Raw genomic sequence first — 25,843 nt, 5'->3', positions numbered from 1 at the left:
TTTATTTTAATATTTCACTTTGGTTCAAGACTAAGTCGCTATAGATATTTAACCTTGAAGCAAAGCGATATGTTATTCCTTGCACTAAAAAAAGATGTAAACCCTGATGATAACAGACAAGCTGACTTTGTTAAAAAAAAAAACTTTATTGATTATTGTTGATGTATTGTTCAACAACAAACATTTACTTTTACTTTTACAAACAAGGCACTTTATTTGCCGGTCGACAGGGACTGAGTCACATGAATAATCTGTCCTTGCCTAATTGTACCGGTAACAAACTGGTAATGACCAGTAAACGGGAACACTGGGACTACACCTTTAACTTTAGATGACTATGTTGGTCCTTAGCAAATGTTGAATAGTATATTTATCTCTCACTGAGGTATGCAAAATAGCACCCTTGTATCCATAGCAGTTCCCCCAACAATGTGTTCCCACTGAAGTAGGACGGCGGGAAGGATGGACGGATGGAACCCAAATCTCCCCCACTCCGCTTCATGGCTGAGGATAATACTGAGTGAGTGAGTGAGTTGGGTTTAACACAGCTTTATTACATCACTTTAATGTGGGAGTCCAAAGGTGGTAGACTTTTACTTTGATAAAATGGACAAGTATAGTAATAGTGCTGACAAATCAAGGATGATAATCGGGGCAAAGCTGGAAATCAAACCCATCACAAGAAGCTGATCCTGCCATGTCTAGGGGACATAACTCTTCATAATGTATTGTGGCACAGTGCCATCCATGCCTCAAAGAAACTTAATTTATTTTAACACCAACCAACAAGACTTTCACAAATAATTCTGTAAGCACAGAATGTAGCTCGGGATAAGTCCATTTGGAATAATGACAGTTACCTGAGAATCCAAGCCAGGCATCATGTATGTGAAGAGCACTGAGAGCTTTCGTCATCAACAGATTGGTTTGTTGGCTGTGGAAAATAGGGTCAATTATACAGTTTGTTTGTTTTGTCGTTTAACACAGCACTTATAATATTCCAGCTATATGACAGCGGCCACATCATGAGCAAGGCCTATGTGAAACTTAATGAAGTGCAATATGAATCATAATAACCAATTACCCCAAATACAGGCAATATCTCTGTTTCAGAAAACATTTATGTCTGTATCTGTAGGATTAAGCACATCTGAGTGTTTTAAATATCATAAAAACCCAAGGGGAAGTGTTTTATGTAACTTATTCCTGAAAAAAGAAACTTAAAACAACACATCAGCATTTTTGTTTCAATATACTTTCCATGAACCATAGGAAACAGGTGTAAAATATTTGTTGCTGGCCTAAGGTACTTAAAAAACACATTGTTAAAAGCATTGTGATTTATCAGTGCTTCTGTAGCCTAGAGGTACTCACTACATGAAGGTTGTGTGATCGATCCTCAAGAATATCAAGAAAACATTCGTCATTTGATTTTACATTTCATGACATTGTGTTCAAATGCAAAATAAATTTTAAGCGAGAAACATTCATATGTTACAATCTAATCAGAAGTTATATAAATTAAATCCGGGGCATATTAAAACGTCCCTGTTTATAAGGTTTAACCTGCCTGGAGAACAATAGGATGACGTCAGTGGAGTTTATAACTAGACCGAAGAGCCACAAAACTGTTGCGCACTTACTCCTTGATGGTGAGCAGCTGGACTCCCTGCTTCTTGCAGTTGTCATTGGCCATGTACCAGGTGGTCGAGCTCTGTCTGGTGTTGTGCACCTGGTAACACTTGCCCCCGTACGTCACCCAACCCGTCGGACATGTCCCTGAAGCACAGCAAACACTGATATGTTCATGTCAAATACTAACAGAGTTGACTGACTGATTGTTGTTTAACACCACAATCAGCAACATTCCAGCTTTATGCCTGTTCTGTAAACAAGAGTCTTGTACCAAACAATCCTGTTATTCACATCATAAACATTGACCCACACAATTCAGACGTAATAAAATAAAATCAACCAACTAACAAACTGACCACCCAATCCATGTAGTCGCCTCTTATGACAAGTATAGGTTGCTAAAGGACCTCTGTTCCTATCAAGAATCCCCACGAGTGAAGACTTGGATCAGAACAAGGTTAAGATGTTGTGGTGTTTACAATGATCACCTTCACAAGCTTAAGCCTGTGTTCAATTTAGACAGACGGAGAGATTTATTTGTATAAAGGCCAATTGACCCATTGTACAAAACACATATATTTTAATCTAAGAGTTACCTAGTTGTTACTTTTTTTTGTTAAGAACACAAACATCAGAAATGATGATTAACCGTCTTTGGGATAAACTTTTCCTGCCGACTTGCATAAAGAGGACAACTGTATAACATCACTTTCATCCTCAATTACAAGACTGTTCATACATAAGACGGCATCATCCTCAATTACAAGACTGTTCATACATAAGACGGCATCATCCTCAATATTGGTAACCAAGAAACCCTACCGGGTGGACCAGCATAGGTTTTCTGAGGACGTTTTCAATCCCGGAACCCCCACGGGGGAGACAAACAATAGGTTTCTGAGGACCTATTTAATCCTGGAATCACCACAGGATGGACCAGCATAGGTTTCTAGTGACCTATTCAATCCCGGAATCCCCATGGGGTGGGCCAGCTTAGGTTTCTAGTGACCTATTCAATCCTGGAATCCCCATGGAGAGGACCAGCTTAGGTTTTCAGTGACCTATTCAATCCCGGAATCCCCACAGGGTGAACCAGTTTAGGATTCTAGTGACCTATTCAATCCCGGAATCCCCACAGGGTGGACCAGCATAGGTTTCTAGTGACCTATTCAATCACGGATTCCCCATGGGGTGGGCCAGCTTAGGTTTCTAGTGACCTATTGAATCCTTGAATCCCCACAGGGTGGACCAGCATAGGATTCTAGTGACCTATTCAATCACGGAATCCCCTCAGTGTGGACCAGCATAGGTTTCTAGTGACCTATTCAATCCCGGAATCCCCACAGCGGAGACAAGCAATAGGTTTCTAGTGACCTATTCAATCCCGGAATCCCCACAGGATGGACCAGCATAGGTTTCTAGTGACCTATTCAATCCCGGAATCCCCTCAGGGTGGACCAGCATAGGATTCTAATGACCTATTCAATCACAGATTCCAAACAAGGTTGACCTGCATAGGTTGCTGGGGACCTATCCAACACGGAATCCCCTCAGGGTGGACCAGCATAGGATTCTAGTGACCTATTCAATCATGGAATCCCCATGGGGTGGACTAACATAGGTTGCTGGGGATCTATTTAATCCTGGAATCCCCACGGGGTGGACCAGCATAAGATTCTAGTGACCTATTCCCCATGAGGTAATGTGGGCAATGTTTGGCTGTTTGGCTCCTGGTTTCAGAGAGAACAAGTGTAAATTTTGAAACAGTGATCCCCCAAACTATTATGTCTCTGTAGAAAATCCAAGGCTCCAGCGTTAAATAAAATGGCTAGTCCCTAATCAGGACAAATATCAAATTAGGTTGAATAGTGAAAGAGTGAGTTTGGTTTTACGCCGCTTTTAGCAATATTCCAGCAATATCACGGCGGGGGATACCAGAAATGGGCTTCACACATTGTACCCATGTCGGGAATCGAACCCGGGTCTTCGGCGTGACGAGCGAACGCTTTAACCACTAGGCTACCCGACCGCCCCTAATAGTGAAAGAAAGAATATGTGTCATCCAAAAAATCATAATTGGGACAACAAATATATTTGACTCCTTTGGAAGATGTTTTCAGATGCGATTTTTTGTATTTAGAGTTGTATGTTTCATCTACACAGACTGCCTCTGTGGCCTAGTCGATAGAGTATCTGCCCGGAGAACTGAAGTTCAGGGTTTGATCCCTGGCTGCATCAGACCAAAAGATGTTAAAAGATGGTACTTGTTGTAACCATGTCAGTAAACATACCATATGGCTTGATGCAGATGTCAGTAAACATACCATATGGCTTGATGCAGATGTCAGTAAACATACCATATGGCTTGATGCAGATGTCAGTAAACATACCATATAACTTGATGCAGATGTCAGTAAACATATCATAGGGCTTGATGCAGATGTCAGTAAACATACCATATAGCTTGATGCAGATGTCAGTAAACATACCATATAGTTTGATGCAGATGTCAGTAAACATACCATATGGCTTGATGCAGATGTCAGTAAACATACCATATAACTTGATGCAGATGTCAGTAAACATATCATAGGGCTTGATGCAGATGTCAGTAAACATACCATATAGCTTGATGCAGATGTCAGTAAACATACCATATGGATTGATGCAGATGTCAGTAAACATACCATATAGCTTGATGCAGATGTCAGTAAACTTACCATGTAGCTTGATGCAGATGTCAGTAAACATACCATACAGCTTGATGCAGATGTCAGTAAACATACCATACAGCTTGATGTAGACGGTCAGTAAACATACCATAGAGCTTGATGTAGACGGTCAGTAAACATACCATGTAGCTTGATGTAGACGGTCAGTAAACATACCATGTAGCTTGATGCAGATGTCAGTAAACATACCATATGGCTTGATGCAGATATATTTGTTCTCACTGATGCAGCTCCGCCTGTTGAAGTAGAAGTTGTTTAGGGCCACAGACTCTATACACTCATGTCCAATCTGTCTGAAATAGAGAAAAAAAATTAAATTGAAACCAAATATTAACAGGACGACATGCAACAATCAACAAAACATGTCGTAACATCCCTCATGACAACCCAAGATGTAAAACATGCCCCACCACTTCGCCTAGCTGTCATGGTGAGTGTTGAAAGTGTCATGATGAATGTTGAAGGTGTCATGGTGAGTGCTGAAGGTGTCATGTTGAGTGTTGAAGGTGTCATGTGAGTGTTGAAGCTGTCATGGTGAGTGTTAAAGGTGCCATGTGGAGTGTTGAAGGTGTCATGGTGAGTGTTGAAGGTGTCATGGTGAATGTTGAAGGTGTCATGGTGAGTGTTGAAACTGTCATGTTGAGTGTTGAAGGTGTCATGGTGAGTGTTGAAACTGTCATGTTGAGTGTTGAAGGTGTCATGTTGAGTGTTGAAGGTGTCATGTTGAGTGTTGAAGCTGTCATGGTGAGTGTTGAAGGTGTCATGGTGAATGTTGAAGGTGTAATGGTGAGTGTTGAAGGGGTCATGTTGAGTGTTGAAGGTGTCATAGTGGGTGTTGAAGGTGTCATGGTGAGTGTTGAAGGTGTCATGGTGAAGGTTAAAGGTGTCATGGTGAGTGTTGAAGGTGTCATGGTTAGTGTTGAAGCTGTCATGTTGAGTGTTGAAGGTGTCATGTTGAGTGTTGAAGCTGTCACGGTGAGTGTTGAAGGTGTCATGGTTAGTGTTGAAGGTGTCATGGTGAGTGTTGAAGGTGTCATGTTGAGTGTTAAAGGTGTCATGGTGAGTGTTGAAGGTGTCATGGTGAGTGTCGAAGGTGTCATGTTGAATGTTGAAGGTGTAGTGGTGAGTGTTGAAGGGGTCATGTTGAGTGTTGAAGGTGTCATAGTGGGTGTTGAAGGTGTCATGGTGAGTGTTCAAGCTGTCATGGTGAGTGTTGAAGGTGTCATGTTGAGTGTTGAAGCTGTCATGGTGAGTGTTGAAGGTGTCATTGTGAGTGTTGAAGGTGTCATAGTGGGTGTTGAAGGTGTCATGGTGAGTGTTGAAGGTGTCATAGTGGGTGTTGAAAGTGTCACGGTGAGTGTTGAAGGGGTCATGTTGAGTGTTGAAGGTGTCATGGTGAGTGTTGAAGGTGTCATAGTGGGTGTTGAAGGTGTCATAGTGAGTGTTGAAGGTGTCATGTTGAGTGTTGAAGGGGTCATGGTGAGTGTTGAAGGTGTCATGTGAGTGTTGAAGCTGTCATGGTGAGTGTTGAAGGTGTCATAGTGGGTGTTGAAGGTGTCATGTTGAGTGTTGAAGCTGTCATGTTGAGTGTTGAAGGTGTCATGGTGAGTGTTGAAGGGGTCATGGTGAGTGTTGAAGGTGTCATGTTGAGTGTTGAAGCTGTCATGTTGAGTGTTGAAGGTGTCATGTTGAGTGTTGAAGCTGTCATGTTGAGTGTTGATGGTGTCATAGTGGGTGTTGAAGGTGTCATGTTGAGTGTTGAAGCTGTCATGTTGAGTGTTGAAGGTGTCATGGTGAGTGTTGAAGCTGTCATGGTGAGTGTTGAAGGTGTCATGGTGAGTGTTGAAGCTGTCATGTTGAGTGTTGAAGGTGTCATAGTGGGTGTTGAAGGTGTCATGGTGAGTGTTGAAGGTGTCATGGTGAGTGTTGAAGCTGTCATGGTTAGTGTTGAAGGTGTCATAGTGGGTGTTGAAGGTGTCATAGTGGGTGTTGAAGGGGTCATGGTGAGTGTTGAAGGGGTCATAGTGGGTGTTGAAGGTGTCATGTTGAGTGTTGAAGGGGTCATGTTGAGTGTTGAAGGTGTCATGGTGAGTGTTGAAGGTGTCATGGTTAGTGTTGAAGGTGTCATGGTGAGTGTTGAAGGTGTCATAGTGGGTGTTGAAGGGGTCATGGTGAGTGTTGAAGGGGTCATGGTGAGTGTTGAAGGTGTCATGGTGAGTGTTGAAGGGGTCATGTTGAGTGTTGAAGGTGTAATGGTGAGTGTTGAAGGGGTCATGGTGAGTGTTGAAGGTGTCATAGTGGGTGTTGAAGGTGTCATGGTGAGTGTTGAAGCTGTCATGGTTAGTGTTGAAGCTGTCATGTTGAGTGTTGAAGGTGTCATGTTGAGTGTTGAAGCTGTCATGGTGAGTGTTGAAGGTGTCATGTTGAGTGTTGAAGCTGTCATGGTGAGTGTTGAAGGTGTCATGGTGAGTGTTGAAGGTGTCATGGTGAGTGTTGAAGGTGTCATAGTGGGTGTTGAAGGTGTCATGGTGAGTGTTGAAGCTGTCATGGTTAGTGTTGAAGCTGTCATGGTGAGTGTTGAAGGTGTCATGTTGAGTGTTGAAGCTGTCATGGTGAGTGTTGAAGGTGTCATGGTGAGTGTTGAAGGTGTCATGGTGAATGTTGAAGGTGTCATGGTGAGTGTTGAAGGGGTCATGTTGAGTGTAGAAGGTGTCATAGTGGGTGTTGAAGGTGTCATGGTGAGTGTTGAAGCTGTCATGTTGAGTGTTGAAGGTGTCATGGTGAGTGTTGAAGGTGTCATGGTGAGTCTTGAAGCTGTCATGGTCAGGGTTCAAGGTGGCAATTAATTTATGAGCCAGCTTCTAACATTTGGTACTATCATGGTCTGACTTGAGGGGGTAGCTTAGCCAGGTAGAGCAAGAGCTGAGTAGGTCATAGTTATTTACTTGAACATCACATATATAAGTAGTTAACAAACACAAACAGCAATGATCAGCACACATAGACTTACAAGCGACCAAGCATGTTCCTAGGAAGGCTAGAAACAAGTCTGTGTATATTCACCTGATAGCTACTTATATGTGATGATCATGTAAATGAATCCGTGTATATTGTAATAGTTGTCTCTTGTTCTACCTGGCTCATATACTCCTTTAAGTCAGACCATGAAAGTACAGTGAAAAAAAAAATGTCTAAAATGCTGCTGGATTGAAAACTTACAACTGTGTTATTGTATTTGTATTCGAAGTCTGGCTATGCCTTGGAAACACAATATAACTTGACTTACACTATATTCCCCTGGGAAGCCCAGGGTTGGTAGGTCATTGTGTTGTTGGTGTCCGCCGATCTGATGGTGCCGGGAGTGAACTGGACAACAATAATCACTCAGTTGAAGTAACCGCAGCCAAGCATATTAATTATTCTTGTTTGTATCTAAGAGTGAAAACTCTACAGGTGTTCTTCATCTGCTGAGGCTGAACATCATATAGCTGCTGAGGCAGAGAATTTGACTCTTGCAGGGGCAGGGGAGGCTGAAGGAGGGAACTAGACTCCAGTAGATGGAGCAGGGGACTGGACTCTAATGTCTGTCATTTTCCCGAGGCAAGGAGTTAACTGACCTCAAAAGTCCAGTTTCCACCCTTGCCGAACTAGGCTGGAATTCATGGGCCCGATCGTAGCGCCACCAGTGGCTATTACAAGTTATGTCCCTTCTAAGCCTCTCCTATGGACCAATCAGATTCAAGCCCAGTCAAGACGATCTGATCGATAATAAAGATCTATATTGTGATAAAATGGGTCTTACATCTCGAAGTGCATCCAGTCACGTGAGCACCTTGACTAAAAACATGAAAAGACTTGGAAATTATCTGTTAACAATGAGTTGGTGGTGCAATCACCACCTGGACTGGACTCTAGTGGCTGTGGCAGGGGACTGGACGCTAGTGTCTGAGGCAGGGGACTGGACTCAGTGGCTGTGACAGGGGACTGGACGCTAGTGTCTGAGGCAGGGGACTGGACTCTAGCAGATGTGACAGGGGACTGGACGCTAGTGGATGTGACAGGGGACTGGACACTAGTGGATGTGACAGGGGACTGGACGCTAGCGGATGTGACAGGGGACTGGACTCTAGTGGCTGTGGCAGGGGACTGGACGCTAGTGTCTGAGGCAGGGGACTGGACTCTAGCAGATGTGACAGGGGACTGGACGCTAGTGGATGTGACAGGGGACTGGACACTAGTGGATGTGACAGGGGACTGGACGCTAGCGGATGTGACATGGGACTGGACGCTAGTGGATGTGACAGGGGACTGGACGCTAGTGGCTGTGGGAGGGGACTGGACTCTAGTGGATGTGACAGGGGACTGGACACTAGTGGATGTGACAGGGGACTGGACGCTAGCGGATGTGACAGGGGACTGGACGGTAGTGGCTGTGACAGGGGACTGGACGCCAGCGGATGTGACAGGGGACTGGACGCTAGTGGCTGTGACAGGGGACTGGACACTAGTGGATGTGACAGGGGCCTGGACTCTAGTGGCTGTGGGAGGGGACTGGACTCTAGTGGCTGTGGGAGGGGACTGGACTCTAGCGGATGTGACAGGGGACTGGACTCTAGTGGCTGTGACAGGGGAGTGGACACTAGTGGATGTGACAGGGGACTGGACTCTAGTGGCTGTGACAGGGGACTGGACACTAGTGGATGTGACAGGGGACTGGACGCTAGCGGATGTGACAGGGGACTGGACGCTAGTGGATGTGACAGGGGACTGGACGCTAGTGGCTGTGGGAGGGGACTGGACTCTAGTGGATGTGACAGGGGACTGGACGCTAGCGCATGTGACAGGGGACTGGACGCTAGTGGATGTGACAGGGGACTGGACGCTAGCGGATGTGACAGGGGACTGGACTCTAGTGGCTGTGACAGGGGAGTGGACACTAGTGGATGTGACAGGGGACTGGACTCTAGTGGCTGTGACAGGGGACTGGACACTAGTGGATGTGACAGGGGACTGGACGCTAGCGGATGTGACAGGGGACTGGACGCTAGTGGATGTGACAGGGGACTGGACGCTAGTGGCTGTGGGAGGGGACTGGACTCTAGTGGATGTGACAGGGGACTGGACGCTAGCGCATGTGACAGGGGACTGGACGCTAGTGGATGTGACAGGGGACTGGACGCTAGCGGATGTGACAGGGGACTGGACGCTAGTGGCTGTGACAGGGGACTGGACGCCAGCGGATGTGACAGGGGACTGGACGCTAATGGCTGTGACAGGGGACTGGACACTAGTGGATGTGACAGGGGCCTGGACTCTAGTGGCTGTGGGAGGGGACTGGACTCTAGTATTTGTGGGAGGGGACTGGACTCTAGCGGATGTGACAGGGGACTGGACTCTAGTGGCTGTGACAGGGGAGTGGACACTAGTGGATGTGACAGGGGACTGGACTCTAGTGGCTGTGACAGGGGACTGGACTCTAGTGGCTGTTGAAGCGAACTGGACTCTAGTGGCTGTGACAGGGGACTGGACTCTAGTGGCTGTTGAAGGGAACTGGACGCTAGTGGATGTGACAGGGGACTGGACTCTAGTGGCTGTGGGAGGGGACTGGACTCTAGTGGCCGTGGTAGAGGCCTGGACCCGAGCACCTGAGGCATAGGAACTGGACTCTAGCGAACATGAGAGGGGAACTGGATTCCCATGGTTAAGGCAGAGGAACTGGAACTCACAAAGCTGTGATTTTGTGAAATTACAATGACAATTATGAATATATTGCAATGTTAAATCAGATGGAATGAAATGTGTGAAGTGTAAAGCTGTATAAAAAAAGTGAATGTTTCAGAGCACATTTTTCTCAGTAATGAGGAGGGAAGTAGGACTTTCTAAAACTTTGTACTGAAAACAAAAGTGAAGCATGTCATTGCATGGATAACAGAAATTGCTTCCTATAATGCAGGAACTTGAATTATTGTTTTTATTGACAATAACAATTACTGATGTGTCAGGTTTAAATTTGGGGGGAACTGGGATCATAAATCATAATAATGATGGCTCCCCATAGTTGATGCAGTTGAATCTGTGCCAGAAATTCACTGGCCATTCTGAAAGTGTAATTTAACAAGTAAAAATGGCACAAATATCTGTCATTATGTGGCAGATACATATTATTGTATTATATAGTTATGTAAATATTAGTTTTAAGTCATTTAAGTGTTGCATTGATATTTGTATAATGACAATTGCATTATGAATTGCAGGTGTATTATTTCCGATTTTAACTAATGAATGTATTTTTTCTATCAACAGGTTTGGTCATTTTTGATACAGGCTATAATTATAAGGACACAGAAGGTTGAGTCTATTATTAGCTCTATAGTTAGTTTCATTCTAATATGATTAAGGGTAGATAGGTAGGGCTACCACATTATTACGTGGCCTGATTTCATGAACACCGATTGGATCATTCAAACTCTTGCCCTCTTTCCTAATTCAAAGCTGCACTTCACAGTCACTCTTTGCACCATCAGGATTGTTATGCCATGGAGTCATAAACAAATGCAAATACCTCACAGGTTAGTTTAATCTCTTACATTGGTTTATGAGTGTGTACATTTTATATGTTATATTTGTATTGTGTGGATATAAATAAAACAAGTAAATTCAACCCTAATAATGGTAAGTCTAACCTAAATGTAAATAACACTTCAGTCAGGTTCTAGTGCATTTCAGAGTATAGAATCAATACAAAAACTATCAAATAACTCATATAATTCATTCAGGTAATTATATTTTCCCTATGAGTGAATTGTTGCATGTTTGAGTGTTTGATTGATTGACTGATTTCATATATGAGAGGAAGAATAGTGTATATGTGAATGTAAGTACGAATGTGATTTTAGCCTAAGTTGTTTTGATGTGTTCCAGGTGTTGGTAATGATAATAGCTATGTTGATTTGTAGTTACTGTAGAAATAATGTTGCATATTGTTTACACGGATTTTAGGTACGCTTGGTATATCTGGCTTGGCGGAGCTTGGTGAACGTCGTGTGCACCCTAGTGCCATACACCGGGTAGGAATTATGCTATTTTGCATCTCGTATGTTTATGTGATACTGAGTATCACATTTATTCTATTTGATATGCGTATTGCTTTAAGACGTCTGTGTCATATTTAATTTGAAGATATTTTGAAGATATGAGTTAATCAAGGAGTTATCTCCCCTTGTTGTATTGTCATACGATCTGTCATTTTTGTTTCACCTAATTTGTGTAATGGACTGTTTTTAAGCCTCGGGTATATTGTATGACGCTATATATATTGAATGATATATTGTTTCAGGGTGTGTTTAATTGACCGGGAATAAAACGTTCTCACCCCGTAACCAGTGTCTTGGACTTTTGATGTTGCCTCCACACTAAAATCGGTTACAAAATGGAGCCCCCAGTGAGGACCAGCATTCCATAGAAACAGCCAGTACAGCCAGTATTGATTCCAGTCGATTGTTCATCCACAGATATAATCGGTACTGTGAGGAATATTCTTGACACCATGTGATTGGTGCATGTGAATTGTGTTGTTGACATTCAAGAGACAGTTTATATGACTCCCATGAAGGACATGCTAGCTATGTAACTCTCCCATTATGCTTTCGTACCCTGGGTATACCTTTGTTTAGATAATTCATTGCTGTAGCTTTTGTTTGTATTGTAAATTGTGCATTGCCGGCTTAATATGTTATGCTTATGTTGGTACCAACACTTAGTTATTAGATATTAGATAGCTTTCACCATATTAGAATAGATTTTGGACTTAAGTTTATTTCTTACTACCTACCCAAGCCAAGCAATAAAGATGTAATTATTTCTGTTATTTAGTTGTTTACTTGACATCATGTGTTTAATTTAGACATAGGTCATTTACATCCATCATAGTTAGATTATTTCTTTGTGTGGTTGATAGTGAGTAAGTGATTTAATTTGATTCTTCTTTACACCTTATACCTTGCCTACTTAAAATAATAATATTAAAAACAACAACATATATAGATATATATATCAAATATTGCAAATAAATAAACATTAAACCATTGTAAACTATTTTTAGTAAACATTTATATAGCAACCATATTATATAAGCAAATAACACTCCTATAACACTGCACTTGACTTTGCACTAGTATACCAATACTAACCCTATTCATATATTGCCGCTTTGGATTGTGTGTATTGGTTGGTGATTCATTTAGGCTCAACATTGGTTTAGTAGATGCTGTGATATTTAGTTCTGTTTAACTTTGTTTGTCTTGGCGAGATAACATACATCAGTTGATTATTGCCAATGAGCTAGGTGTTTACTTAGTCTGCTACAGTCAAGTTTTGGGGTTTTGGTTTCGCTGGTTCCAGTCTGCTTCCTTCCTTTCTGCATCAAGGATGGCCACTGATGAATTTATTAAATTGTTTCATTCCAGGTGTGACTCCGTTGGGCAACATTAATACTACTTGTTTTCTTTCAGTTTCTGTCTTGCTGTTACCATAGTGCCACTAGTTGTTTTAGGTGTTTACTGGTAGTTAGCCATACACTTATCTAACCTTATCTGAAACCATCGAACCTGTATGTGGGTGTTGTCATATTACCAAAGGGTACGTATCCCTGTGGATACAGTTCATCTTTGAATGAACAAGTTCATAGCATCCTTTTGCTTGCAATTTCAAGCTTTGGTTTTTGGGTAACTGAGTTACTTTGGGATAATTGTGTGCTTTCCGTTAGCATTTGCTTACAACTATTATATTAACCTTGCCTACAAACCTGCACCATGGAACTCAATCAGGAGGAACTTAAGAGCATGCTAACCATCTTCGAGAAGATGGGAATGGCACCAAAGATTGACAACACTGAAGATTTCAAGACTTGGCTCAAGGACACGTCCAAACAGGAAGGATTGATCCTTGGACCAGATGTCAAGCCACCTCTTCCATCAGCACCAGTCAAGGAAGGACAAAATCCCACTGCTTCATTTCATTATTTTCCCAGGATACCCTTCTTCAGTGGAGAAGCAGACAAGGATACTCCTTATGACTTATGGCGATTTGAAGTTGACTGTCTACTCCAGTCTAAGACCCACTCCCATGATGTCATTCTGCAGGCTATTAGGAAATCTTTAAAAGGTGAAGCAGCTCTTATTGCTATGAAACTTGGAAGGAATGCTACAGTGGACAACCTGTTATCCAAGATGAAGAGTGCCTTTGGGACATTACGGAGGAGAGCTACTCTCATGTCTGACTTTTATAGTTGTGTTCAAAGAGAGGAAGAAGATGTCACCACATGGGGTTGTAGGCTGGAGAATATGTTATACCAGATAACGGAGCACCACCCTATTCCAGAGGAAGAACAGGATGAGATGTTGAGGACTCGTATGTGGGATGGACTCAAGTCTGGACTGAAGGGTGTTGCTGCTCATAAGTTTGATGCCATCAACAACTTCGATGACCTACGACTTTGTTTGAGAGAGATAGAGTTTGACCTAAAGAGGGACAAGTCTGGAATACCAACAAAGAAGCAGTCAGCCACAGCTAGGATGGTTACTACTTCGAATGCTTCTGGTGCTGCAGCAACTAAGGAGGAAGTCACAGATCTCAAAGTCATGATGGAGGAGATCCGGAAAGAGATATCCGAGTTGAAGGAGCAGAGTCAGGCTCAAGCACAAGTAAACCAACAAGTTTACAACAACCCTTCCATACCTCAGAGACTTCATGGTCAGCCAGACAGACATCAAGGAAACATTACCAAGCCTCAGCGGAAAGATGCCCATCCAAGTTATGGCTCTTCACCACAGGACAGGTACTTTCCACCTCGGTCTGCTTTTGGACCTTTTACACAGGTTGAAGGTGATCAGCAGCAGCCAAGACGAGATGTCACTTATGAACCTGGTTCATATTCAAGCAGATACACACAAGTGCAAGGTCCACCTAGGTGCTACAGGTGTGGATATCTTGGCCATATCGCACGTGGATGTCGAGTAAGACTAGATCACCTACGACACCCTTTAAACTTGCCGAGGCCTATGGGGAAGGGCCACCTATAGGTTTACTTAGGAGCCCTAAGGATAAGCGGGTACCTGGAGGATTGATAGGAATGGCCAATGAAGTGGAAGTTACCATAGACAGTGTACCAGTTCATGCCTTATTGGATACTGGAGCCACAGTTTCTGTCATCTCGGAATCATTCTACCTCCAACATTTGCAACATATTCCAATAGAGCCACTTGATGATGTCTTAGACATTGAGTGTGCCGGAGGTGAGTCTCTGCCATATAAGGGATTTATAGAAGTTGGAGTAACAGCTGCAGGTAGAGGAGTTACAACAACAGAGGAAATACCCTGTTTATTCCTGATTGTACCAGACACGAGATATAATGCTAGAGTCCCAGCTTTACTTGGAACAAACATTTTGAGATGTTTACTGGATGACTGTAAGAAGTCGCATGGACACCAATTTTTACAGAAAGCTGATTTACATACCCCATGGTATTTAGCATATCGGAGCATTGTCTTGCATGACAAGGATCTTTCTCGGAATGATGGGAAGTTGGGACTGGTTAAGAGTGCAGAGACAAGGAACATGGTGATTCCTGCGAACAGTAATGTCATTATTAGAGGATACATTACAAGAGGACTTAGGTCACCACCCGTCTGTGCCCTTTTACAGCCAACTCAACACTCATACCTTCCAGATGATGTTGACATAGCCCCTACGCTCATTTCATATGATGGGTCAAGTTCAGATGTTGTAGAGGTTCATGTCTCCAACATCACCACCAGGACAGTTGTAGTACCACCCAGGTCTTTACTTTGCGAGATACAGCCAGTCACTCTTCAAGGTCCACCAACTTGTCTGCCAGTAGACTCTACGACACTTATGGACCAAGTGGAGATAGAAAAAGAGGGACTTACATCTGATGAATTCCAGAAAGGACTTGATGTCATCATGAAGTTTAAGGATATTTTCTCTAAGCATGATGAAGATCTTGGGCACTCTGACTTAGTTCATCATCGAATAGATCTTGAGAATTCCACTCCATTCAAGCAGAGACATAGGCGCATCCCTCCAGCAATGTACGAGGAAGTCAGAACACATCTACAGGAACTTCTATCAGCAGGAGTTATCAGACCTTCGCATAGTCCTTGGGCATCTAATGTTGTTTTAGCAAGGAGGAAGGATGGCCGCCTGAGGATGTGCATAGATTTTCGCCAGCTTAATAATCGGACAATTAAGGATTCCTATGCTTTACCGCGCATTGAAGAACTGTTAGACTGTTTGGGTGGAATGAAATTCTTCTCTGTGCTGGATATGAAAAGTGGATATCATCAGGTTGAACTTGAGGAGGCACACAAACAGAGGACAGCATTTACCGTCGGTCCACTCGGATTTTTCGAATATAACCGGATGCCCTTTGGATTGTCCAATGCACCAGCCACATATCAAAGATTAATGGAACAGTGTCTAGAAGGCCTACATCTCAAGATCTGTTTAATTTACTTGGACGACCTCATCATATTCTCAAGGACATATGAAGAACATGTAGAACGGTTGGAATTGGTCTTCCGGAGACTTGAGCAGTGTGGACTTAAACTTGCTCCTAAGAAGTGCAAGTTCTTTAAGCGCAAAGTCCGATATGTTGGATATATTGTCTCTGAGGATGGTATTGAGGCTGACCCAGAGAAAGTAGAAAAGATTAAAGACTGGCCAACACCAACAACTCCAGAGGATGTCCGACGCTTCTTGGGATTCGCTGGCTACTACAGAAAGTTTGTCAAAGATTTCTCAAAAATTGCAAGGCCATTATCGGAGCTTATGCCCAAGACTGGATCCAAGAAGTCACGTCAACAAACTAAGAACGTTGATTGGAATTGGGGACCTGTCCAAGAGGATGCTTTTAAGACCCTGAAGACAAGGCTTACTACACCACCGGTGCTTGGTTATGCCGATTATTCAAAGCCTTTTGAATTGCACACTGATGCTTCCACACAGGGTTTAGGCGCTGTTTTATATCAACGACAAGAGGACCATCTGCGTGTCATTGCGTATGCAAGCCGGAGTTTAACTCCTTCTGAAAGAAACTATTCAGCATAAACTTGAGTTTCTATGTCTCAAATGGTCAGTCTCTGAGAAATTCCATGACTACCTGTACGGACATCACTTTGAAGTAGTGACAGATAACAATCCTCTCACCTATGTCCTGACTACTGCTCGTCTAGATGCAACAGGACATCGATGGCTTGCAGCCCTTGCAAGTTACAACTTCAGCATTAAGTATAGACCAGGTTCAGCCAATACTGATGCAGACACGCTGTCTCGTTTACCCGGTTGGAATGAATCAAATCAGATGGGACAGATTCCTACCGACTCTGTTAATGCCATTTGTGGAGCCATTTATACTGCCAACTTAGTGGAGAGTTTGTGTCTCTCAGCTTCTATACTTGGAGATGAAGAGGAGACAGAGGACAGATGCGATATGAACGCAAGGGACTGGAGGAAATATCAAGCCAAGGACTCTGCCCTAGTTGAAATCATTCAACATCTCACAAACAGAACTAGACCAGATCGATCTCGCTTCATTGGCGACAAGGAGATGATTGCATTACTGAAGAGTTTCAATCATTTCAGGCTGAAGAGAGGAGTGCTATACAGAGTGATCAGTGTGGATGGGGCTGAGCAGGAGCAACTGGTTCTTCCATCTAGATGTCGTGAAGCAGCTCTGCATAGTCTACATGACAACATTGGCCACCCTGGCAGAGACAGAACAATTTCCCTATTACGGGATAGGTTTTACTGGCCAGGAATGACCAAGGATGTTGAACTTCATTTGCAGAAGTGTGCACGATGTCTGCGACGAAAGACAGCTACTACAAGCCGTGCTCCACTAGTAAACATTCAGACATCACAGCCACTAGAGTTAGTGTGTATGGATTATCTTAGTTTGGAACCTTCCAAAGGTGGACAACAACATGTTCTGGTAATCACTGATCATTTCACACGCTACGCTCAGGCATATCCAACCAAGAATATGACAGCAAAGACCACAGCTGAAGCTTTCTTCAACAATTTTGTTGTACACTACGGATTACCAAGGAGGATTCATTCAGACCAAGGTGCCAACTTTGTTGGGAAGCTGATGTCAGAGTTATGCCAAATGTTAAAAATCGACAAGTCACGTACCACCCCTTACCATCCTATGGGCAACGGAATGTGTGAACGTTTTAATCGCACACTTTGCAACATGCTTGGTACTTTGGATCCAGACAGCAAGAAGAATTGGAAGGCACATGTAGGTCCATTAGTCCATGCTTACAACTGTACCCGCCATGAGACAACATCACTATCTCCATTCTTCTTGATGTTTGGGAGACCTCCTCGGTTGCCAGTTGACCTCGCATTCGGACTTGATATCGATCCTGGAACATTTAGGTCAAGGTTGGATTATACCAGATCTCTAAAGGAACGTCTAAAACGCGCCTACGACGTAGCTTCATCATCAGCAAGAAAGGCTCAGTCTAAACAGAAGACCTATTATGATCATAGGGCCAGAGCTGCAACAGTAGAGCCTGGGGACAGAGTTCTGGTGAAGATCGTTGCTTTCGATGGGAGACACAAACTGGCGGATAAATGGGAAGAAGATGTCTATGTCGTTTTGGATCAATCTACTCCTTCCATACCAGTGTATGTTCTTGGTAAGGAGAATGGGGAGGGGAAGAAGAAGACACTACATCGGAATCTCCTGTTGCCAGTTGGGTCTCTTCCACTTCAAGAAATACCAGTTCCAAAGCATAGAAAACCTAGGATAACTTCACCTGAACCAGAATCAGCCACAGAAAAACCTACACCAGTTCCAAAGCCTAGGAAACAGAGGAAAACTTCACCTAAACTTGAACCGGATCCTGTTACATCTGATGAGGATGAAAATGGAGATGAGTCGGTCATCTATGAATATCCTTCACGTACTTCAGTGTCTGCTGACGATGCAGCTGACAGGCCAGCTGAAGATGAGACAGAACAGGCACCAGACTTGGGAGACGATAATTCTGTCAGAGAAGGAGAAGAGATTGATGACGCTGACCGTGACTCGCATGGACGGAATACATCTCCAGAAGAGATTGATGATGCTGACCATGAAGCGCATGGACGGAATCCATCTCCAGAAGATGTTGACGATGCCGGCCGTGACACCCATGGCCAGAATCAGTCACCAGACCATCTGATACTTACTGTAGATACAGAAGAACATCAAGAACCTCTACCCCAGATGCAGACTCCTACTCCCCAACCACGGCGGTCTACCCGAGCTCGGACACAGCCTAGATGGATGTCAGGAGGAGAGTTTGCCTTCTCTGCAGTGGCTCAACCGGATTGGCTTGTGCGAGCTAACTACCTCAGCTCACTCTTAGCTGAGGGCGTATTTGGCAGCCAACAACACAGAGCATCAGATGCTATTTTGGATCTCATCACCGGTAAAGGAAAATGACGAGGACGACATTTCCTTGTGGGGGGGAAGTGTGTGGCAGATACATATTATTGTATTATATAGTTATGTAAATATTAGTTTTAAGTCATTTAAGTGTTGCATTGATATTTGTATAATGACAATTGCATTATGAATTGCAGGTGTATTATTTCCGATTTTAACTAATGAATGTATTTTTTCTATCAACAGGTTTGGTCATTTTTGATACAGGCTATAATTATAAGGACACAGAAGGTTGAGTCTATTATTAGCTCTATAGTTAGTTTCATTCTAATATGATTAAGGGTAGATAGGTAGGGCTACCACATTATTACGTGGCCTGATTTCATGAACACCGATTGGATCATTCAAACTCTTGCCCTCTTTCCTAATTCAAAGCTGCACTTCACAGTCACTCTTTGCACCATCAGGATTGTTATGCCATGGAGTCATAAACAAATGCAAATACCTCACAGGTTAGTTTAATCTCTTACATTGGTTTATGAGTGTGTACATTTTATATGTTATATTTGTATTGTGTGGATATAAATAAAACAAGTAAATTCAACCCTAATAATGGTAAGTCTAACCTAAATGTAAATAACACTTCAGTCAGGTTCTAGTGCATTTCAGAGTATAGAATCAATACAAAAACTATCAAATAACTCATATAATTCATTCAGGTAATTATATTTTCCCTATGAGTGAATTGTTGCATGTTTGAGTGTTTGATTGATTGACTGATTTCATATATGAGAGGAAGAATAGTGTATATGTGAATGTAAGTACGAATGTGATTTTAGCCTAAGTTGTTTTGATGTGTTCCAGGTGTTGGTAATGATAATAGCTATGTTGATTTGTAGTTACTGTAGAAATAATGTTGCATATTGTTTACACGGATTTTAGGTACGCTTGGTATATCTGGCTTGGCGGAGCTTGGTGAACGTCGTGTGCACCCTAGTGCCATACACCGGGTAGGAATTATGCTATTTTGCATCTCGTATGTTTATGTGATACTGAGTATCACATTTATTCTATTTGATATGCGTATTGCTTTAAGACGTCTGTGTCATATTTAATTTGAAGATATTTTGAAGATATGAGTTAATCAAGGAGTTATCTCCCCTTGTTGTATTGTCATACGATCTGTCATTTTTGTTTCACCTAATTTGTGTAATGGACTGTTTTTAAGCCTCGGGTATATTGTATGACGCTATATATATTGAATGATATATTGTTTCAGGGTGTGTTTAATTGACCGGGAATAAAACGTTCTCACCCCGTAACCAGTGTCTTGGACTTTTGATGTTGCCTCCACACTAAAATCGGTTACAATTATGGAAAACCTTAGAGAAATTATGTATCAACAATAACATCGCTAAATGCGGAGAAACCAGTCGAATCTGTCGATTCTTCTTCCGGAATCAACATATTCTAAAGATTTCTCGAGTACTGTAACCTCTGTACAATTACTTGTGGCAAAATACGTGACGATGTGTATTTTACTCACATTTTATTAGACGAGAGGCGTGATGGGTTCAAATGGGTCTTGTTTATACCGCTGTTTCCTTACGGCTCACAAGAACCCACTGCTCTTTCCGATTCCTGCAAATGTTTGCATGTGTCATTTCCACCGCCATATAGCGCCTCACTCACCTGATCAGTAAATGCTGTCCAGACATTGTTGTCGATGGTTCTACAGTCGATCAAATCTCCCAACAGCATCACTTCTACCAGACTCCTGGGCGATGGTAAAAGCCCGCCATTTTGTAGGCATGATGTCCTAGCGTCATGCCAGGTGCTTTTAGTGTTGAAGAGTTTGTAACATTTCCCATAAATATCCTTCCAGCCGTCAGCTTCATTACAGAGATCATACGTATCTAGAACACAATACAGCGCACGTTTAGCTAATTATAAACATGTCATCTTCTTTTCTATGAAGTAACATAGGCGGATCAAAAGGGGCTCGGTGGGAAGGGGAAAGGGGAAAGGGGGAGGAAGAGGGGAATGCCAGACATTCCTTATATTGGAGAGACGTTGCAATGATTGAACAAACATTAACATCAAAAACATAAGTGATTCTCCAGCAACAATATATCAACAAACATCATCATGAACAGATATGACAGAAACGGATAATTCTTATCCCATTCATGGATTAATTATCGACCCGTGAAGATCCGGGTTAAAATTGGTCTTCAGCAAACCATGCTTGCCGTAAAAGGCGACTATGCTTGTCGGGATCGGGTGGTCAGGCTCGCTGACTTAGTTGATGCATGTAATCGTATCCCAATTGTGTAGATCGATACTTATGATGTCAATCTAGATTATTTACAGAGTGCTGCGTTAAACAACAAACAAACAAACTCATGTCTAAATTTACTTTTAACTAAAGAAGCTGTTCGCCTTTCGCAATCTGTCCCTTTGAACTATACCATTATCTTTTGATAGGGATAGTCAGATATGTCATTCTATTTAAATATAAACTTGACTTGTGAGAATCAGTTGTGTGTATCATGGGAAGATAGCAATATCTCTATCCAACGTAGGGGAGTATATGTTGAAGACAGGCCTGCTCCCTGTTCATACGATTGACCACAAGCTTGTTCTGTTTATCACTTGCAAGTTTAGGCTTGATCATGATGGCTTTAAAGGTGAGGGAAAAGTCTTATTAGCAACTTTTAAAGGGGGGTCTAACATGCGTGACCCAGTATGACATTTTACTCTATGTAAGTGATGTAGCTAGTTTAATCGCTTCATCTCTATCTAACTGTGTCGTTCGTGGGGTTTTGGTAATGAAATACGGGCCTTTTTGATGACCCGTTAAGATCCGGGTTAGAATAGGTCTTCAGCAACCCATGCTTGTCGAAGAGGCGACTAACAAAATCGGTCAGACTCGCCGACCTGGTTGATACATGTCATGATATCCCAATTGCATGGATCGATGCTGATGATGTCAATCACTGGACTACACACTGTTAAACAAACTATTTGATATACACGGGGGGAAATATTTTGTTTTCGAATTTTTCACAGCAACAAAATCGTTTGCTCCACATGAGAGGTGTTTTGTAAAATAAGAGGTTGTGTGTCCGAAAATAAGATGTTGTGTGTCCCCCCAAAAATGTCGTGTGTCCCAAAATATGATGTTGTGCGTCCCAAACACATATTTGGCTCCTCCGTTGAGAGTAACAAACTGTATTTCTTCCAAAAAGAAAACATCACAGCAAAAATGGCACATGAGTCAAAATTATTTCCAAATAATATAACCCTCTTACCGGCTGATCTTTCGCAAATCGTAGCTATTGACGATGTACATGGTGCTATAGTCATCTGACCACGATAGGCCCCGTAGCCGTACATGTAAGTGCAGAAGTAGTGTCCCTGGATGTACGAGGGTGTGAGGGTCGGATCCCGGCCACTCAACCAGTGGCTGAAGCAAAGTTGAAATTTAACTTTCATGTAAATACATAACATAAACATAGAACTAAATATGTTGTGCCTTATTTACAACAAAAATAAGAACTTATTAGTTTGGTTAACAAACGCAAACTTTCTCGAATTATTTGCAGTCGAGTTTTTTTTTTTTTTTTAGTGCAGCCCACCCTATATTATGGCACTGTGGTTATGCAAACCCCTTTATCCAGATAGTTATATCCGAGCTTGATTTGGCATTATCAGGCTGCTTAACAAATGTCAATACCTTTCACCATGTGCACTAGACTATATATGTAGGATTTCAAGTTCCTGCTCTTAACATGACAAATATATAGCAGCGTTATATACGAAATGTTTGTGATTGTGGTGGCTGACTTGTGCCATTTCGCATATTCGCACTTTCACTTTCATTTGCGAATGCGAAGATACTCTACGACGATACGAAGACGGTGGGAAATAACACGGTATCTTCTTTAGAATGTTTATTTGTTTGTTTCTTGCTTAATGCCGCACTCAAGGAGCTGACCAGGGTGATAATGATGATAGGCTTTGAACATGCCTCAACGGTTGGACTATAGCGCATCACAAATAGCCATTTATTATTAAAAAATGAAAATTTACAACAAAAACAGGCAAGTGACTCATAAGTTTACAAAAAGAAAGCAAATTATTGAAATGACAACTCGCTACCGCCCTTTTTCTGAGAGCCTACTTTGAAGCTTTTTTCATACTCAAATTAGTAAACAGATTTTGTTCACATTTGTTATATTGCCATAGAGCTACTCCAGTTTGAAGTCTTTGATGTCCAGAGTTGCGTCCTTTAGCCGTGTCAGGGTCCTCCGAACATTGGTTCAACTCTCGGATTTGGTGCGATTATGAACCTTGGTTTATAACCGGCTCCCTAACAATATAGCAACATTGAAGAAGAACACCAGTCAAGTAACAATATTTCATTATCTTCTTATATCACAGGAACTCGTTATTGGTCAGTAAATAAAAATTTAGGGGGAATAGATTTTTATTTACTGACCAATAACGAGTTCCTGTGTCTTATATGTAGCTAGGGGAATCATGATCCTTGACACGAGGTTTGAGTGGTGATCAAGACGAGGTTGTGTATTTAGTGAGTGAGTGAGTGAGTGAGTGAGTGAGTGAGTTCGGTTAAATGCCGCAATGAAAAGTTTGTGTTTGTTGTTTAACGCCGCATTCAGCAATACTCAAGCTATATGATGGCGGTCTGTAAATAATCGAGTCTGGACCAAACAAAACAATGGTTGACATCATGAGCATCGATCTACGCAATTGGGATACGATGACATGCATCAACCAAGTCAGCAAGCCTGACCACCCGATGTCGTTAGTCGACTCTTGGGACAAGCATAGTCACTTTTTACGGCAAGCATGGGTTGCTGAAGATCTATTCTAACCCGGATCTTAACGGGTCTTATGAAAAGTAACCGTCAGCTTGATGTGTGGGGGATGCCCGGAGTAGTGCAAATAACAAAGTTAACTTTGATTGCAGACGTTTGGCTTGGCTTGGTGAAATCCACGAGCAGGGCTATGGCGAAGCTGTTTTGTTGGTTGGTTGGTTGGTTGTGTAACGCCGCTATATGACGGCGGAGTTGTTTTGTAACCAGTGGGACAGAGCGTTGCTCTGTTGAGGGACAAGTCAGTATCAAACTCAATTACAGGGAGCAGCCCAGAGATACCTTTACCGCAGCTAGGGCAGAAACATTATCATGAGCATAAGGGTGGCCCAGTCCTCTAAGGCGCCGCGATTCGCTGTGCAGAGTTGCTTCCCTTGGGTACGCCAGAAACCTATGATTGCGGGTACGAATCCCGGTTCGCCTCGATTATATTTCTAGGTTTGTCAGCATCATACCCGTGCTCGTGGGATCTGCATCACTTCGGGCTTTCGGGCTTTCGGGCTTTCGGGCTTTCCTCCCACATTAAGCTGACACGCCGTGATATAACTGGAATACTGTTAAAAGCGGCGTTAAACCCAACTCACTCACTCACTCACTCACTCACTCATGAGCATAAGTTTAAAAGGAGGCTACTTTGCACAGCGAATTGTGGCGCCATAGACGACTGGACCACCCGAGCCCCCAAATGCGCTTGTAACAAAGGTAACCGTAAAGAGTGAGAAGGATTTAGATACACTTTATGACACAGGTAGCTGAAACCAACAGCACAGGATTAAAGATGTTGACATACAAAGGTTCATAATCAGACCGAATCTTGAATTCGAACCCTGGATCAGCGGATCCTGGCACATATTATGGACGCAACTCTGCACACAGAATCTCGGCCCCTTAGACCACTGGAGATATGATATGATAATCGAGGATGGTGTTTTTTTACAATGATACGACTATCTTGTGAAAATTTATAATGTACGAATGTTCAAAATGTTTAATATTTGTGCATTTTGAGGTGAAACAAGTAAATGCTGTGCGCATAGGAACAACACACTCACGTTGCTGTTGCATTATACGGAGTCCCGTCTTCCCAGATCCACGCTTTAGAGGTCGCGTTATAAGTCAGTGATGTGTAGTACTGGATGTTTACGGACCCTAACATGGATTTCACGAAAATCTGCAAACAAGTGGACCATGTTAAACAGTTTGAGCTCGTAACATGTGAAAAGAGAGTAATACCCTCGTGTCTTTCCGTGACGTAAATATTACATGTTAGGAATACATATTGTACCATGCGAGCCTTTTATATTTTGTTATTCCTAATATAGAATTTACGAAACGGAAAGACACGAGGGTAATGCCCTTTCTATCACTTATTGTAATTCTTAAAATAATCCACGATTAAGATTTTTACTCAGTGAAGTATCTTCAGAAAACCCGTATGAATACAATGTTCGAGTGAACTGCCCAAATGATCATAGAGTAGCAAATGATTTACAGCCATGTTTGTGTTCAGAAATACCCACACATTGGGAGAAGACACTGTCTCAACTTACTGGGGACATCAGACAATCCGTTATTGACCACGCAGACATTGCGCCAATGTATGCAGCTTAAAGTAGTTCCTGTGAGGTGATCTAATTTGCATATATATCGAATCGCGACACCAAGCTGATCAGATCGGTTTATCGCATTGATAACATTGTTCATTATATAATGACATGCATTTCCCGTAACATTTGATCAATTAATGAGAAAGGGGTTGTGTTACATGGCTGAATCTGTTGGTGGCCTTATAGGCGGGTTTACGTCACTTTGACGTCATATTCAGTTACTTTGTTTGTTTGTTGTTTAACACCGCACTAAGCAATATTCCAGCTATAGGAAGGTGGTCTGTAATCGAGCCTGGACCAGTCGAATCGAATCGAGACAATCCAGTGATTGACATCATGAGCATCGATCCACGCAATAGGGTTACAATGACATGCATCAACAAAGTCAGCGAGCCTGACCATCCGATCTTAAAAAAGAAAGAAAGTATACACACGTTTGATGGTGGTTAAAAATAAAAAATAAAATATGTAATTTGATGGTGATGTAGTTTGGGGTTTTTCACCTTTAT

At 42.5% G+C, this 25,843-nt stretch overlaps 3 protein-coding genes across 3 annotated transcripts in view; all 3 read right to left on the bottom strand.

Moving 5' to 3' along the window:
- LOC139450647 (lymphocyte antigen 75-like) overlaps positions 1 to 25,843 on the bottom strand; it is a 111,176-nt gene that overhangs the window by 81,496 nt on the left and 3,837 nt on the right. The window contains exons 3-9 of the mRNA XM_071232442.1: positions 24,780 to 24,898; positions 22,141 to 22,295; positions 20,519 to 20,742; positions 7,654 to 7,733; positions 4,557 to 4,660; positions 1,644 to 1,779; positions 861 to 934 (exon numbers count right to left, since the gene is read on the bottom strand). Coding sequence (XP_071088543.1) covers positions 861 to 934; positions 1,644 to 1,779; positions 4,557 to 4,660; positions 7,654 to 7,733; positions 20,519 to 20,742; positions 22,141 to 22,295; positions 24,780 to 24,898 — 892 coding nt within the window. The remainder of the gene's footprint in view (positions 1 to 860; positions 935 to 1,643; positions 1,780 to 4,556; positions 4,661 to 7,653; positions 7,734 to 20,518; positions 20,743 to 22,140; positions 22,296 to 24,779; positions 24,899 to 25,843) is intronic.
- LOC139450195 (probable cyclin-dependent serine/threonine-protein kinase DDB_G0292550) lies at positions 5,561 to 6,789 on the bottom strand. Its single transcript, XM_071231872.1, has 2 exons — positions 6,700 to 6,789; positions 5,561 to 6,667 (listed from the first exon to the last, which is right to left on the bottom strand). The coding sequence occupies exons 1-2, from the start codon at positions 6,787 to 6,789 to the stop codon at positions 5,561 to 5,563; spliced, it is 1,197 nt and encodes a 398-aa protein (XP_071087973.1).
- On the bottom strand, positions 8,306 to 10,021 carry LOC139450194 (histone-lysine N-methyltransferase 2D-like). The gene has a single exon (XM_071231871.1). It carries the CDS (start codon positions 10,019 to 10,021, stop codon positions 8,306 to 8,308), a length of 1,716 nt encoding a protein of 571 aa, XP_071087972.1.

This window comes from Haliotis cracherodii, unplaced genomic scaffold (assembly GCF_022045235.1).
Source record: "Haliotis cracherodii isolate W230 unplaced genomic scaffold, xgHalCrac1.p SCAF_8, whole genome shotgun sequence".
In the NCBI taxonomy this organism is placed as follows: domain Eukaryota; kingdom Metazoa; phylum Mollusca; class Gastropoda; order Lepetellida; family Haliotidae; genus Haliotis; species Haliotis cracherodii.
The sequence above is the reverse complement of the archived record's forward strand: the minus strand, read 5'-3'. Positions and strand labels throughout refer to the sequence as shown.